Source organism: Oncorhynchus mykiss, chromosome 24 (assembly GCF_057628025.1).
Source record: "Oncorhynchus mykiss isolate SJ-2025 chromosome 24, ASM5762802v1, whole genome shotgun sequence".
NCBI classification, from domain to species: Eukaryota; Metazoa; Chordata; class Actinopteri; order Salmoniformes; family Salmonidae; genus Oncorhynchus; species Oncorhynchus mykiss.
The window spans coordinates 40,515,001-40,532,500 of NC_143045.1; the positions used below are offsets into that span (position 1 = coordinate 40,515,001).

A 17,500-nucleotide genomic window follows, 5' to 3' on the forward strand; every position below is an offset into this window, starting at 1 on the left:
GTTGAGGAGGAGAGGGAGAGGGTTGAGGAGGAGAGGGAGAGGGTTGAGAGGGAGAGGGTTGAGGAGGAGAAGGAGAGGATTGAGGAGGAGAGGGAGAGGAATGAGGAGGAGAGGGAGAGGGTTGAGAGGGAGAGGGTTGAGGAGAAGGAGAGGGTTGAGGAGGAGTAAGAGAGGGTTGAGGAGGAGTGGGAAAGGGTTGAGGAGGAGTATGAGAGGGTTGAGAGGGAGAGGGTTGAGGAGGAGTAGGAGAGGGTTGAGAGGGAGAGGGTTGAGGAGGAGAGGGAGAGGGTTGAAGAGGAGTAGGAGAGGGTTGAGTGGGAGAGGGTTGAGTAGGAGAGGGTTGAGTAGGAGAGGGTTGAGTAGGAGAGGGTTGAGTGGGAGAGGGTTGAGAGGGAGAGGGTTGAGGAGGAGTAGGAGAGGGTTGAGTGGGAGAGGGTTGAGGAGGAGTAGGAGAGGGTTGAGAGGGAGAGGGTTGAGGAGTAGAGGGAGAGGGTTGAGGAGGAGAGGGAGAGGGTTGAGGAGGAGAAGGTTGAGAAGAAGAGGGAGAGGGTTGAGGAGGAGAAGGTTGAGAAGGAGAGGGAGAGGGTTGAGGAGGAGAGGGAGAGGGTTGAGAGGGAGAGGGTTGAGGAGTAGAGGGAGAGGGTTGAGGAGGAGAGGGTTGAGGAGGAGAAGGAGAGGGTTGAGAGGGAGAGGGTTGAGGAGTAGAGGGAGAGGGTTGAGGAGGAGAGGGAGAGGGTTGAGGAGGAGAAGGTTGAGAAGGAGAAGGAGAGGGTTGAGGAGGAGAAGGTTGAGAAGGAGAGGGAGAGGGTTGAGGAGGAGAAGGTTGAGAGGGAGAGGGAGAGGGTTGAGGAGGAGAAGGTTGAGGAGGAGAAGGTTGAGAAGGAGAAGGTTGAGAAGGAGAAGGTTGAGAAGGAGAGGGAGAAGAAGGGGAGAGAATTTGTTGGAAAATATTTTTATTTACCTAGGAAAGTCCGTTAAGAGCAAATTCCTATTTACAATGACGGCCTACCCCGGGCCAAACCCGGATGACGCTGGGCCAATTGTACGCCACCTTATGGGACTCCCAATCACGGCCGGTTGTGGTACTGTCTGGATTCGAACCAGGGTGTCTGTAGTGACGCATCAAGCACTGAGATGCAGACTGCTGCGCCCTACAAAGCTTCTCACAACACGTGTGTGTGTGTGTGTTTCAGAGAGAACTAGACGCCACCGCCACACAGCTGGCCAACAGACAGGATGAGAGCGAACAGTCCAGGAAGAAACTCATTGACCAGAGCCGCGACTTCAAGAAGAACACACCGGAGGTGACACACACACACACACACACACACACACACACACACACACACACACACCTACATACACACACATACATACACACACACACACACACACACACACACACACACACACACACACACACACACACCTACACACACACACACACCTACACACACACACACACACACACACACACACACACACACACACACACACACACACACACACCTACACACACACCTACACACACACACACCTACACACCTACACACACACCTACACACCTACACACACACACACACACATACACACACATTTTAAATACTTTATTTTAATCCATAAATCACATTAGTTTCGAAGGATTTAAACGTTTGTGACAGATATCTGGACACTTATAGATATAGAACATATCTTCTCCATACAGCTAGACTGACCATACCAGCTGAAACAGAGACAGTACCTTCTCCTCCATACAGCTAGACTGACCATACCAGCTGAAACAGAGACAGTACCTTCTCCTCCATACAGCTAGACTGACCATACCAGCTGAAACAGAGACAGTACCTTCTCCTCCATACAGCTAGACTGACCATACCAGCTGAAACAGAGCAGTACCTTCTCCTCCATACAGCTAGACTGACCATACCAGCTGAAACAGAGACAGTACCTTCTCCTCCATACAGCTAGACTGACCATACCAGCTGAAACAGAGCAGTACCTTCTCCTCCATACAGCTAGACTGACCATACCAGCTGAAACAGAGACAGTACCTTCTCCTCCATACAGCTAGATTGACCATACCAGCTGAAACAGAGCAGTACCTTCTCCTCCATACAGCTAGACTGACCATACCAGCTGAAACAGAGCAGTACCTTCTCCTCCATACCAGCTGAAACAGAGCAGTACCTTCTCCTCCATACCAGCTGAAACAGAGACAGTACCTTCTCCTCCATACAGCTAGACTGACCATACCAGCTGAAACAGAGACAGTACCTTCTCCATACAGCTAGACTGACCATACCAGCTGAAACAGAGACAGTACCTTCTCCATACAGCTAGACTGACCATACCAGCTGAAACAGAGACAGTACCTTCTCCATACAGCTAGACTGACCATACCAGCTGAAACAGAGCAGTACCTTCTCCATACAGCTAGACTGACCATACCAGCTGAAACAGAGACAGTACCTTCTCCATACAGCTAGACTGACCATACCAGCTGAAACAGAGACAGTACCTTCTCCATACAGCTAGACTGACCATACCAGCTGAAACAGAGACAGTACCTTCTCCATACAGCTAGACTGACCATACCAGCTGAAACAGAGACAGTACCTTCTCCATACAGCTAGACTGACCATACCAGCTGAAACAGAGCAGTACCTTCTCCATACAGCTAGACTGACCATACCAGCTGAAACAGAGACAGTACCTTCTCCTCCATACAGCTAGACTGACCATACCAGCTGAAACAGAGCAGGACCTTCTCCTCCATACAGCTAGACTGACCATACCAGCTGAAACAGAGACAGTACCTTCTCCATACAGCTAGACTGATCATACCAGCTGAAACAGAGCAGGACCTTCTCCATATAGCTAGACTGACCATACCAGCTGAAACAGAGACAGTACCTTCTCCTCCATACAGCTAGACTGACCATACCAGCTGAAACAGAGACAGTACCTTCTCCTCCATACAGCTAGACTGACCATACCAGCTGAAACAGAAACAGTACCTTCTCCTCCATACAGCTAGACTGACCATACCAGCTGAAACAGAAACAGTACCTTCTCCTCCATACAGCTAGACTGACCATACCAGCTGAAACAGAGACAGTACCTTCTCCTCCATACAGCTAGACTGACCATACCAGCTGAAACAGAAACAGTACCTTCTCCTCCATACAGCTAGACTGACCATACCAGCTGAAACAGAAACAGTACCTTCTCCTCCATACAGCTAGACTGACCATACCAGCTGAAACAGAAACAGTACCTTCTCCTCCATACAGCTAGACTGACCATACCAGCTGAAACAGAGACAGTACCTTCTCCTCCATACAGCTAGACTGACCATACCAGCTGAAACAGAAACAGTACCTTCTCCTCCATACAGCTAGACTGACCATACCAGCTGAAACAGAGACAGTACCTTCTCCATACAGCTAGACTGACCATACCAGCTGAAACAGAGACAGTACCTTCTCCATACAGCTAGACTGACCATACCAGCTGAAACAGAGACAGTACCTTCTCCTCCATACAGCTAGACTGACCATACCAGCTGAAACAGAGCAGGACCTTCTCCATACAGCTAGACTGACCATACCAGCTGAAACAGAGACAGTACCTTCTCCTCCATACAGCTAGACTGACCATACCAGCTGAAACTGAGCAGTACCTTCTCCATACAGCTAGACTGACCATACCAGCTGAAACAGAGACAGTACCTTCTCCTCCATACAGCTAGACTGACCATACCAGCTGAAACAGACACAGTACCTTCTCCTCCATACAGCTAGACTGACCATACCAGCTGAAACAGAGACAGTACCTTCTCCATACAGCTAGACTGACCATACCAGCTGAAACAGAGACAGTACCTTCTCCATACAGCTAGACTGACCATACCAGCTGAAACAGAGACAGTACCTTCTCCTCCATACAGCTAGACTGACCATACCAGCTGAAACAGAGACAGTACCTTCTCCTCCATACAGCTAGACTGACCATACCAGCTGAAACAGAAACAGTACCTTCTCCTCCATACAGCTAGACTGACCATACCAGCTGAAACAGAGACAGTACCTTCTCCATACAGCTAGACTGACCATACCAGCTGAAACAGAGACAGTACCTTCTCCATACAGCTAGACTGACCATACCAGCTGAAACAGAGACAGTACCTTCTCCATACAGCTAGACTGACCCTACCAGCTGAAACAGAGACAGTACCTTCTCCTCCATACAGCTAGACTGACCATACCAGCTGAAACAGAGACAGTACCTTCTCCTCCATACAGCTAGACTGACCATACCAGCTGAAACAGAGACAGTACCTTCTCCTCCATACAGCTAGACTGACCATACCAGCTGAAACAGAGACAGTACCTTCTCCATACAGCTAGACTGACCCTACCAGCTGAAACAGAGACAGTACCTTCTCCATACAGCTAGACTGACCCTACCAGCTGAAACAGAGACAGTACCTTCTCCTCCATACATCTAGACTGACCATACCAGCTGAAACAGAGACAGTACCTCCTCCTCCATACAGCTAGACTGACCATACCAGCTGAAACAGAGACAGTACCTTCTCCTCCATACATCTAGACTGACCCTACCAGCTGAAACAGAGACAGTACCTTCTCCTCCATACAGCTAGACTGACCATACCAGCTGAAACAGAGACAGTACCTTCTCCTCCATACAGCTAGACTGACCATACCAGCTGAAACAGAGGGAGTACCTTCTCCTCCATACATCTAGACTGACCCTACCAGCTGAAACAGAGACAGTACCTTCTCCATACAGCTAGACTGACCATACCAGCTGAAACAGAGACAGTACCTTCTCCATACAGCTAGACTGACCATACCAGCTGAAACAGAGACAGTACCTTCTCCATACAGCTAGACTGACCATACCAGCTGAAACAGAGACAGTACCTTCTCCTCCATACAGCTAGACTGACCATACCAGCTGAATCAGAGACAGTACCTTCTCCTCCATACAGCTAGACTGACCATACCAGCTGAATCAGAGACAGTACCTTCTCCTCCATACAGCTAGACTGACCATACCAGCTGAAACAGAGCAGTACCTTCTCCATACAGCTAGACTGACCATACCAGCTGAAACAGAGCAGTACCTTCTCCTCCATACAGCTAGACTGACCATACCAGCTGAAACAGAGACAGTACCTTCTCCTCCATACAGCTAGACTGACCATACCAGCTGAAACAGAGCAGTACCTTCTCCTCCATACAGCTAGACTGACCATACCAGCTGAATCAGAGACAGTACCTTCTCCTCCATACAGCTAGACTGACCATACCAGCTGAAACAGAGCAGTACCTTCTCCATACAGCTAGACTGACCATACCAGCTGAAACAGAGCAGTACCTTCTCCATACAGCTAGACTGACCATACCAGCTGAAACAGAGCAGTACCTTCTCCTCCATACAGCTAGACTGACCATACCAGCTGAAACAGAGACAGTACCTTCTCCTCCATACAGCTAGACTGACCATACCAGCTGAAACAGAGCAGTACCTTCTCCTCCATACAGCTAGACTGGCCATACCAGCTGAAACAGAGCAGTACCTTCTCCTCCATACAGCTAGACTGACCATACCAGCTGAAACAGAGACAGTACCTTCTCCTCCATACAGCTAGACTGACCATACCAGCTGAAACAGAGACAGTACCTTCTCCTCCATACAGCTAGACTGACCATACCAGCTGAAACAGAGCAGTACCTTCTCCATACAGCTAGACTGACCATACCAGCTGAAACAGAGCAGTACCTTCTCCTCCATACAGCTAGACTGACTATACCAGCTGAAACAGCGAAAGTACCTTCTCCTCCATACAGCTAGACTGACCATACCAGCTGAATCAGAGACAGTACCTTCTCCTCCATACAGCTAGACTGACCATACCAGCTGAAACAGAGCAGTACCTTCTCCATACAGCTAGACTGACCATACCAGCTGAATCAGAGACAGTACCTTCTCCTCCATACAGCTAGACTGACCATACCAGCTGAAACAGAGACAGTACCTTCTCCTCCATACAGCTAGACTGACCATACCAGCTGAAACAGAGCAGTACCTTCTCCATACAGCTAGACTGACCATACCAGCTGAATCAGAGACAGTACCTTCTCCTCCATACAGCTAGACTGACCATACCAGCTGAAACAGAGACAGTACCTTCTCCTCCATACAGCTAGACTGACCATACCAGCTGAAACAGAGACAGTACCTTCTCCTCCATACAGCTAGACTGACCCTACCAGCTGAAACAGAGACAGTACCTTCTCCTCCATACAGCTAGACTGACCATACCAGCTGAAACAGAGACAGTACCTTCTCCTCCATACAGCTAGACTGACCATACCAGCTGAAACAGAGACAGTACCTTCTCCTCCATACAGCTAGACTGACCATACCAGCTGAAACAGAGACAGTACCTTCTCCTCCATACAGCTAGACTGACCATACCAGCTGAAACAGAGACAGTACCTTCTCCATACAGCTAGACTGACCATACCAGCTGAAACAGAGACAGTACCTTCTCCTCCATACAGCTAGACTGACCCTACCAGCTGAAACAGAGACAGTACCTTCTCCTCCATACAGCTAGACTGACCATACCAGCTGAAACTGAGACAGTACCTTCTCCATACAGCTAGACTGACCATACCAGCTGAATCAGAGACAGTACCTTCTCCTCCATACAGCTAGACTGACCATACCAGCTGAAACAGAGACAGTACCTTCTCCTCCATACAGCTAGACTGACCATACCAGCTGAAACTGAGACAGTACCTTCTCCATACAGCTAGACTGACCATACCAGCTGAAACAGAGACAGTACCTTCTCCATACAGCTAGACTGACCATACCAGCTGAAACTGAGACAGTACCTTCTCCTCCATACAGCTAGACTGACCATACCAGCTGAAACAGAGACAGTACCTTCTCCTCCATACAGCTAGACTGACCCTACCAGCTGAAACAGATCAGTACCTCCTCCTCCATACAGCTAGACTGACCCTACCAGCTGAAACAGAGACAGTACCTTCTCCTCCATACAGCTAGACTGACCATACCAGCTGAAACAGAGACAGTACCTTCTCCTCCATACAGCTAGACTGACCATACCAGCTGAAACTGAGACAGTACCTTCTCCATACAGCTAGACTGACCATACCAGCTGAAACAGAGACAGTACCTTCTCCTCCATACAGCTAGACTGACCCTACCAGCTGAAACAGAGACAGTACCTTCTCCTCCATACAGCTAGACTGACCATACCAGCTGAAACAGAGACAGTACCTTCTCCTCCATACAGCTAGACTGACCATACCAGCTGAAACAGAGCAGTACCTTCTCCATACAGCTAGACTGACCATACCAGCTGAAACAGAGCAGTACCTTCTCCTCCATACAGCTAGACTGACTATACCAGCTGAAACAGCGAAAGTACCTTCTCCTCCATACAGCTAGACTGACCATACCAGCTGAATCAGAGACAGTACCTTCTCCTCCATACAGCTAGACTGACCATACCAGCTGAAACAGAGCAGTACCTTCTCCATACAGCTAGACTGACCATACCAGCTGAATCAGAGACAGTACCTTCTCCTCCATACAGCTAGACTGACCATACCAGCTGAAACAGAGACAGTACCTTCTCCTCCATACAGCTAGACTGACCATACCAGCTGAAACAGAGCAGTACCTTCTCCATACAGCTAGACTGACCATACCAGCTGAATCAGAGACAGTACCTTCTCCTCCATACAGCTAGACTGACCATACCAGCTGAAACAGAGACAGTACCTTCTCCATACAGCTAGACTGACCATACCAGCTGAATCAGAGACAGTACCTTCTCCTCCATACAGCTAGACTGACCATACCAGCTGAAACAGAGACAGTACCTTCTCCTCCATACAGCTAGACTGACCATACCAGCTGAAACTGAGACAGTACCTTCTCCATACAGCTAGACTGACCATACCAGCTGAAACAGAGACAGTACCTTCTCCATACAGCTAGACTGACCATACCAGCTGAAACTGAGACAGTACCTTCTCCTCCATACAGCTAGACTGACCATACCAGCTGAAACAGAGACAGTACCTTCTCCTCCATACAGCTAGACTGACCCTACCAGCTGAAACAGATCAGTACCTCCTCCTCCATACAGCTAGACTGACCCTACCAGCTGAAACAGAGACAGTACCTTCTCCTCCATACAGCTAGACTGACCATACCAGCTGAAACAGAGACAGTACCTTCTCCTCCATACAGCTAGACTGACCATACCAGCTGAAACTGAGACAGTACCTTCTCCATACAGCTAGACTGACCATACCAGCTGAAACAGAGACAGTACCTTCTCCTCCATACAGCTAGACTGACCCTACCAGCTGAAACAGAGACAGTACCTTCTCCTCCATACAGCTAGACTGACCATACCAGCTGAAACAGAGACAGTACCTTCTCCTCCATACAGCTAGACTGACCCTACCAGCTGAAACAGAGACAGTACCTTCTCCTCCATACCAGCTGAAACAGAGACAGTACCTTCTCCTCCAGAGGAGGACAGGAAAATATAGACATGCAAAGTTCCCGAAATAGAAACAAGTGTTCAACAATGCCATGGTATAATAATTGATATGAGGTTAGCTCTGAATAACCAGCCTAGAGAGTCGAACCAGCCTAGAAGTTAGATGACAACAGACTAAATTAGACTCATCCACTTCAGACCAGGTTAGGTTTTTTCAAGTCGGACCAGGTTAGGTTTATTCAAGTCAGACCAGGTTATGTTTATTCAAGTCAGACCAGGTTAGGTTTATTCACATCAGACCAGGTTAGGTTTATTCAAGTCAGACCAGGTTAGGTTTATTCACATCAGACCAGGTTAGGTTTATTCACATCAGACCAGGTTAGGTTTATTCAAGTCGGACCAGGTTAGGTTTATTCAAGTCAGACCAGGTTAGGTTTATTCACATCAGACCAGGTTAGGTTTATTCAAGTCAGACCAGGTTAGGTTTATTCACATCAGACCAGGTTAGGTTTATTCACATCAGACCAGGTTAGGTTTATTCAAGTCAGACCAGGTTAGGTTTATTCACATCAGACCAGGTTAGGTTTATTCAAGTCAGACCATGTTAGGTTTATTCACATCAGACCAGGTTAGGTTTATTCAAGTCGGACCAGGTTAGGTTTATTCAAGTCAGACCAGGTTAGGTTTATTCACATCAGACCAGGTTAGGTTTATTCAAGTCGGACCAGGTTAGGTTTATTCAAGTCAGACCAGGTTAGGTTTATTCACATCAGACCAGTTTAGGTTTATTCAAGTCAGACCAGGTTAGGTTTATTCACATCAGAGCAGTTTAGGTTTATTCAAGTCGGACCAGGTTAGGTTTATTCAAGTCAGACCAGGTTAGGTTTATTCACATCAGACCAGGTTAGGTTTATTCACGTCGGACCAGGTTAGGTTTATTCAAGTCAGACCAGGTTAGGTTTATTCACATCAGACCAGGTTAGGTTTATTCAAGTCGGACCAGGTTAGGTTTATTCAAGTCAGACCAGGTTAGGTTTATTCACATCAGACCAGTTTAGGTTTATTCAAGTCGGAACAGGTTAGGTTTATTCAAGTCAGACCAGGTTAGGTTTATTCAAGTCAGACCAGGTTAGGTTTATTCAAGTCAGACCAGGTTAGGTTTATTCAAGTCAGACCAGGTTAGGTTTATTCAAGTCAGACCAGGTTAGGTTTATTCACATCAGACCAGGTTAGGTTTATTCACATCAGACCAGGTTAGGTTTATTCACATCAGACCAGGTTAGGTTTATTCAAGTCAGACAATGTTAGGTTTATTCACATCAGACCAGGTTAGGTTTATTCAAGTCGGACCAGGTTAGGTTTATTCAAGTCAGACCAGGTTAGGTTTATTCAAGTCGGACCAGGTTAGGTTTATTCAAGTCAGACCAGGTTAGGTTTATTCACATCAGCCCAGGTTAGGTTTATTCAAGTCAGACCAGGTTAGGTTTATTCACATCAGACCAGGTTAGGTTTATTCACGTCAGACCAGGTTAGGTGTATTCAAGTCGGACCAGGTTAGGTTTATTCACATCAGACCAGGTTAGGTTTATTCACATCAGACCAGGTTAGGTTTATTCAAGTCAGACCAGGTTAGGTTTATTCACGTCGGACCAGGTTAGGTTTATTCAAGTCAGACCAAGTTAGGTTTATTCAAGTCAGACCAGGTTAGGTTTATTCAAGTCAGACCAGGTTAGGTTTATTCACATCAGACCAGGTTAGGTTTATTCACGTCGGACCAGGTTAGGTTTATTCAAGTCGGACCAGGTTAGGTTTATTCAAGTCAGACCGGGTTAGGTTTATTCAAGTCAGACCAGGTTAGGTTTATTCAAGTCAGACCAGGTTAGGTTTATTCAAGTCAGACCAGTTTAGGTTTATTCAAGTCAGACCAGGTTAGGTTTATTCACATCAGACCAGGTTAGGTTTATTCAAGTCAGACCAGGTTAGGTTTATTCACATTAGACCAGGTTAGGTTTATTCAAGTCAGACCAGGTTAGGTTTATTCACATCAGACCAGGTTAGGTTTATTCAAGTCGGACCAGGTTAGGTTTATTCACATCAGACCAGGTTAGGTTTATTCACATCAGACCAGGTTAGGTTTATTCAAGTCAGACCAGGTTAGGTTTATTCACATCAGACCAGGTTAGGTTTATTCAAGTCAGACCAGGTTAGGTTTATTCAAGTCAGACCGGGTTAGGTTTATTCACATCAGACCAGGTTAGGTTTATTCAAGTCAGACCAGGTTAGTGTTTATTCAAGTCAGACCAGGTTAGGTTTATTCAAGTCGGACCGGGTTAGGTTTATTCAAGTCAGACCAGGTTAGGTTTATTCAAGTCAGACCAGGTTAGGTTTATTCAAGTCAGACCAGGTTAGGTTTCTTCAAGTCGGACCAGGTTAGGTTTATTCAAGTCAGACCAGGTTAGGTTTATTCACGTCAGACCAGGTTAGGTTTATTCAAGTCGGTCCAGGTTAGGTTTATTCACGTCGGACCAGGTTAGGTTTATTCAAGTCAGACCAGGTTAGGTTTATTCAAGTCAGACCAGGTTAGGTTTATTCAAGTCAGACCATGTTAGGTTTATTCAAGTCAGACCAGGTTAGGTTTATTCAAGTCAGACCGGGTTAGGTTTATTCACATCAAACCAGGTTAGGTTTTTTCAAGTCAGACCAGGTTAGGTTTATTCAAGTCAGACCATGTTAGGTTTATTCACATCAGACCAGGTTAGGTTTATTCAAGTCAGACCAGGTTAGGTTTATTCAAGTCAGACCGGGTTAGGTTTATTCACATCAGACCAGGTTAGGTTTATTCACATCAGACCAGGTTAGGTTTATTCAAGTCAGACCAGGTTAGGTTTATTCAAGTCAGACCAGGTTAGGTTTATTCAAGTCAGACCAGGTTAGGTTTATTCAAGTCAGACCGGCTTAGGTTTATTCACATCAGACCAGGTTAGGTTTATTCACATCAGACCATGTTAGGTTTATTCACATCAGACCAGGTTAGGTTTATTCAAGTCAGACCAGGTTAGGTTTATTCAAGTCAGACCAGGTTAGGTTTATTCACATCAGACCGGGTTAGGTTTATTCAAGTCAGACCAGGTTAGGTTTATTCACATCAGACCAGGTTAGGTTTATTCAAGTCGGACCAGGTTAGGTTTATTCAAGTCAGACCAGGTTAGGTTTATTCAAGTCAGACCAGGTTAGGTTTATTCACATCAGACCAGGTTAGGTTTATTCACATCAGACCAGGTTAGGTTTATTCACATCAGACCAGGTTAGGTTTATTCAAGTCAGACCAGGTTAGGTTTATTCAAGTCAGACCAGGTTAGGTTTATTCAAGTCAGACCAGGTTAGGTTTATTCAAGTCAGACCGGCTTAGGTTTATTCACATCAGACCATGTTAGGTTTATTCACATCAGACCAGGTTAGGTTTATTCAAGTCAGACCATGTTAGGTTTATTCAAGTCAGACCTGGTTAGGTTTATTCAAGTCAGACCAGGTTAGGTTTATTCACATCAGACCAGGTTAGGTTTATTCACGTCAGACCAGGTTAGGTGTATTCAAGTCAGACCAGGTTAGGTTTATTCACATCAGACCAGGTTAGGTTTATTCAAGTCAGACCAGGTTAGGTTTATTCAAGTCAGACCGGGTTAGGTTTATTCACATCAGACCAGGTTAGGTTTATTCAAGTCAGACCAGGTTAGGTTTATTCAAGTCAGACCAGGTTAGGTTTATTCAAGTCGGACCGGGTTAGGTTTATTCAAGTCAGACCAGGTTAGGTTTATTCAAGTCAGACCAGGTTAGGTTTATTCAAGTCAGACCAGGTTAGGTTTCTTCAAGTCGGACCAGGTTAGGTTTATTCAAGTCAGACCAGGTTAGGTTTATTCACGTCAGACCAGGTTAGGTTTATTCAAGTCGGTCCAGGTTAGGTTTATTCACGTCGGACCAGGTTAGGTTTATTCAAATCAGACCAGGTTAGGTTTATTCAAGTCAGACCAGGTTAGGTTTATTCAAGTCAGACCATGTTAGGTTTATTCAAGTCAGACCAGGTTAGGTTTATTCAAGTCAGACCGGGTTAGGTTTATTCACATCAAACCAGGTTAGGTTTTTTCAAGTCAGACCAGGTTAGGTTTATTCAAGTCAGACCATGTTAGGTTTATTCACATCAGACCAGGTTAGGTTTATTCAAGTCAGACCAGGTTAGGTTTATTCAAGTCAGACCGGGTTAGGTTTATTCACATCAGACCAGGTTAGGTTTATTCACATCAGACCAGGTTAGGTTTATTCAAGTCAGACCAGGTTAGGTTTATTCAAGTCAGACCAGGTTAGGTTTATTCAAGTCAGACCAGGTTAGGTTTATTCAAGTCAGACCGGCTTAGGTTTATTCACATCAGACCAGGTTAGGTTTATTCACATCAGACCATGTTAGGTTTATTCACATCAGACCAGGTTAGGTTTATTCAAGTCAGACCAGGTTAGGTTTATTCAAGTCAGACCAGGTTAGGTTTATTCACATCAGACCGGGTTAGGTTTATTCAAGTCAGACCAGGTTAGGTTTATTCACATCAGACCAGGTTAGGTTTATTCAAGTCGGACCAGGTTAGGTTTATTCAAGTCAGACCAGGTTAGGTTTATTCAAGTCAGACCAGGTTAGGTTTATTCACATCAGACCAGGTTAGGTTTATTCACATCAGACCAGGTTAGGTTTATTCACATCAGACCAGGTTAGGTTTATTCAAGTCAGACCAGGTTAGGTTTATTCAAGTCAGACCAGGTTAGGTTTATTCAAGTCAGACCAGGTTAGGTTTATTCAAGTCAGACCGGCTTAGGTTTATTCACATCAGACCATGTTAGGTTTATTCACATCAGACCAGGTTAGGTTTATTCAAGTCAGACCATGTTAGGTTTATTCAAGTCAGACCTGGTTAGGTTTATTCACGTCAGACCAGGTTAGGTTTATTCAAGTCGGACCAGGTTAGGTTTATTCAAGTCAGACCAGGTTAGGTTTATTCAAGTCAGACCAGGTTAGGTTTATTCACGTCAGACCAGGTTAGGTTTATTCAAGTCGGACCAGGTTAGGTTTATTCAAGTCAGACCGGGTTAGGTTTATTCACATCAGACCAGGTTAGGTTTATTCAAGTCAGACCAGGTTAGGTTTATTCAAGTCGGACCATGTTAGGTTTATTCAAGTCAGACCAGGTTAGGTTTATTCACATCAGACCAGGTTAGGTTTATTCAAGTCAGACCAGGTTAGGTTTATTCAAGTCAGACCAGGTTAGGTTTATTCACATCAGACCAGGTTAGGTTTATTCACACCAGACCAGGTTAGGTTTATTCACATCAGACCAGTTTAGGTTTATTCACATCAGACCAGGTTAGGTTTATTCAAGTCAGACCAGGTTAGGTTTATTCAAGTCAGACCGGGTTAGGTTTATTCAAGTCGGACCGGGTTAGGTTTATTCAAGTCAGACCAGGTTAGGTTTATTCAAGTCAGACCAGGTTAGGTTTATTCAAGTCGGACCAGGTTAGGTTTATCTATCTCTACCAGATTATTAATTTATTTGATGGGTGGGGTGATGAGCGTTTAGTGATGGAGGAGGGAGGCGATGATGTCATTATTTCAATAGGTGGTTGGGTGTCCCCCTGATGTGGAGACAATAGGGTCAGTGGGGTCATAATATACATTACATTTGATATAACCCCTGGGGTGGGGTTATTGGGAACACGGGCCCTGACCTAAGAGTTGGGAATACAGGCCCTGACCTAAGCGTTGGGAATACAGGCCCTGACCTAAGCGTTGGGAATACAGGCCCTGACCTAAGCCTTGGGAATACAGGCCCTGACCTAAGCCTTGGGAATACAGGCCCTGACCTAAGCCTTGGGAATACAGGCCCTGACCTAAGAGTTGGGAATACGGGCCCTGACCTAAGAGTTGGGAATACGGGCCCTGACCTAAGCGTTGGGAATACGGGCCCTGACCTAAGCGTTGGGAATACGGGCCCTGACCTAAGCGTTGGGAATACGGGCCCTGACCTAAGCGTTGGGAATACGGGCCCTGACCTAAGCGTTGGGAATACGGGCCCTGACCTAAGCGTTGGGAATACGTGCCCTGACCTAAGCGTTGGGAATACGGGCCCTGACCTAACGGTTGGGAACACGGGCCCTGACCTAAGCGTTGGGAATACGGGCCCTGACCTAAGCGTTGGGAATACGGGCCCTGACCTAAGCGTTGGGAATACGGGCCCCGACCTAAGCGTTGGGAATACGGGCCCTGACCTAACGGTTGGGAACACGGGCCCTGACCTAACGGTTGGGAACACGGGCCCTGACCTAAGAGTTGGGAATACGGGCCCTGACCTAAGCGTTGGGAATACGGGCCCTGACCTAAGCGTTGGGAATATAGGCCCTGACCTCAGCGTTGGGAATACAGGCCCTGACCTCAGCGTTGGGAATACGGGCCCTGACCTAAGCGTTGGGAATACAGGCCCTGACCTAAGAGTTGGGAATACAGGCCCTGACCTAAGAGTTGGGAATACAGGCCCTGACCTAAGAGTTGGGAATACAGGCCCTGACCTAAGAGTTGGGAATACAGGCCCTGACCTAAGCCTTGGGAATACAGGCCCTGACCTAAGAGTTGGGAATACGGGCCCTGACCTAAGCCTTGGGAATACAGGCCCTGACCTAAGCGTTGGGAATACAGGCACTGACCTCAGCGGTGGGAATATAGACCCTGACCTCAGCGTTGGGAATACAGGCCCTGACCTAAGCCTTGGGAATACAGGCCCTGACCTAAGCCTTGGGAATACAGGCACTGACCTCAGCGGTGGGAATATAGACCCTGACCTCAGCGTTGGGAATACGGGCCCTGACCTAAGAGTTGGGAATACAGGCCCTGACCTAAGCCTTGGGAATACAGGCCCTGACCTCAGCGGTGGGAATACAGGCCCTGACCTCAGCGTTGGGAATACAGGCCCTGACCTAAGCCTTGGGAATACAGGCCCTGACCTAAGCGTTGGGAATACGGGCCCTGACCTAAGCCTTGGGAATACAGGCCCTGACCTCAGCGTTGGGAATACAGGCCCTGACCTAAGCCTTGGGAATACAGGCCCTGACCTAAGAGTTGGGAATACGGGCCCTGACCTAAGCCTTGGGAATACAGGCACTGACCTCAGCGTTGGGAATACGGGCCCTGACCTAAGCCTTGGGAATACAGGCACTGACCTCAGCGTTGGGAATACGGGCCCTGACCTCAGCGTTGGGAATACGGGCCCTGACCTAAGCGTTGGGAATACGGGCCCTGACCTCAGCGTTGGGAATACGGGCCCTGACCTAAGCCTTGGGAATACGGGCCCCGACCTAAGCGTTGGGAATACGGGCCCTGACCTAAGAGTTGGGAATACAGGCCCTGACCTCAGCGTTGGGAATATAGACCCTGTGGCAGTAAAATAAGAGAAAGACAGTTCATTATAATGAAAGTGTACACACACACACACACACACACACACACACACACACACACACACACACACACACACACACACCACTATGTAGCTAGATTGATGATATGTTCCTGATCTAATGCGTGTCTATAAGTAGCCGGGAGCCCAGCAGGTAGATCCCTCTGTACAGGATGACCCATTCTGTCTTACTGTGGTGAACGCTGTGCTGCATCTCAACAGGGCTTTAGTCAAGCTAACTGACAAGTGTGTGGATGTGCTTGTTCCCGGAGGTCTATACTTGACTCGGTATCTAATCAGAAACCACTGACCTAATGCTATAACAATAGGACTCTGTGGCTGAGGTTGGATTTTAAATGTGCTATGAACAGCCAGTGTTAGGTGGAACAGCCAGTGTGTTTATCAGTGTGTTCATCAGTGTGTTTATCAGTGTGTTTATCAGTGTGTTTATCAGTGTGTTCATCAGTGTGTTTATCAGTGTGTTAGGTGGAACAGCCAGTGTTAGGTGGAACAGCCAGTGTGTTTATCAGTGTGTTCATCAGTGTGTTTATCAGTGTGTTCATCAGTGTGTTAGGTGGAAACCTGCTAAACTGTTTCTTCTTCGTCTTTTCAGGATGTCAGAAAGCAAGTGGCTCCTCTGCTCAAGAGCTTCCAGGGAGAGGTATGTGTGTGTGTGTGTGTGTCCTCTTGTATTTCAGTACATAGATGTACTGTGTGAGTATCAGATGTATGAAGCCCAGGCAGTGAGAGAAGAGTTTTTTTTTCTCCTGTTTTTGTGACCTCTCTCTCTCTTGGTTCTCTCTCTATTTTAATATATATATATTTAACCATTATTTAAGTAGGCAAGTCAGTTAATAATGACGGCCTACCCCGGTCAAACCTGGACTACGCTGGGCTAATTGTAGGTCGCAGTTGTAAATGAGAACTTGTTCTCAACTGGCCTACCTGGTTGAATAACGGTGAAAAAAAAATATGTAAAAAAATTACAAAAATTGTGCACCGCCCTATGGGACTCCCAATCACGGCCGACTGTGATACAGGGACTGTAGTGACACCTCTGGCACTGAGATGCAGTGCCTTAGACCGCTGAGCCACTCAGGAGCCCTCTTGTGCTCCTCTCTCCCTTATGCTGCTCTCTCTCTCTTTTGCTCCTCTCTCTCGTGCTCCTCTCTCCCTCTCTCTCGTGCTCCTCTTTCTCTCGTGCTCCTCTTTCTCTCGTGCTCCTCTCTCTCTTGTGCTCCTCTCTCTCGTGCTCCTGTCTCTCTCTTTAGCTCCTCTCTCTCTCGTGCTCCTCTCTCTTGTGCTCCTCTCTCTCTCATGCTCCTCTCTCTCTCTCTCTCTCTCTCTCTCTCGTGCTCTTCTCTCTCTCGTGCTCCTGTCTCTCTCTTTAGCTCCTCTCTCTCTCCTGCTGCTCTCTCTCCTGCTC

General features: G+C 46.8%; 1 protein-coding gene across 8 annotated transcripts in view; it reads left to right on the forward strand.

Annotated features, from left to right (window-relative positions):
* The window catches only part of LOC110503435 (protein CASP-like), a 158,008-nt gene that overhangs the window by 49,429 nt on the left and 91,079 nt on the right, over positions 1-17,500 (forward strand). For all 8 annotated transcript variants that reach the window (XR_016491437.1, XM_036962149.2, XM_036962151.2 and 5 more), the window contains exons 2-3: positions 1,194-1,304; positions 16,688-16,735. Coding sequence is in view for 7 of the 8 variants with exons in the window: in XM_036962149.2 (XP_036818044.1) it covers positions 1,194-1,304; positions 16,688-16,735 (159 nt within the window). In the remaining variant the exon portion in view is untranslated. The remainder of the gene's footprint in view (positions 1-1,193; positions 1,305-16,687; positions 16,736-17,500) is intronic.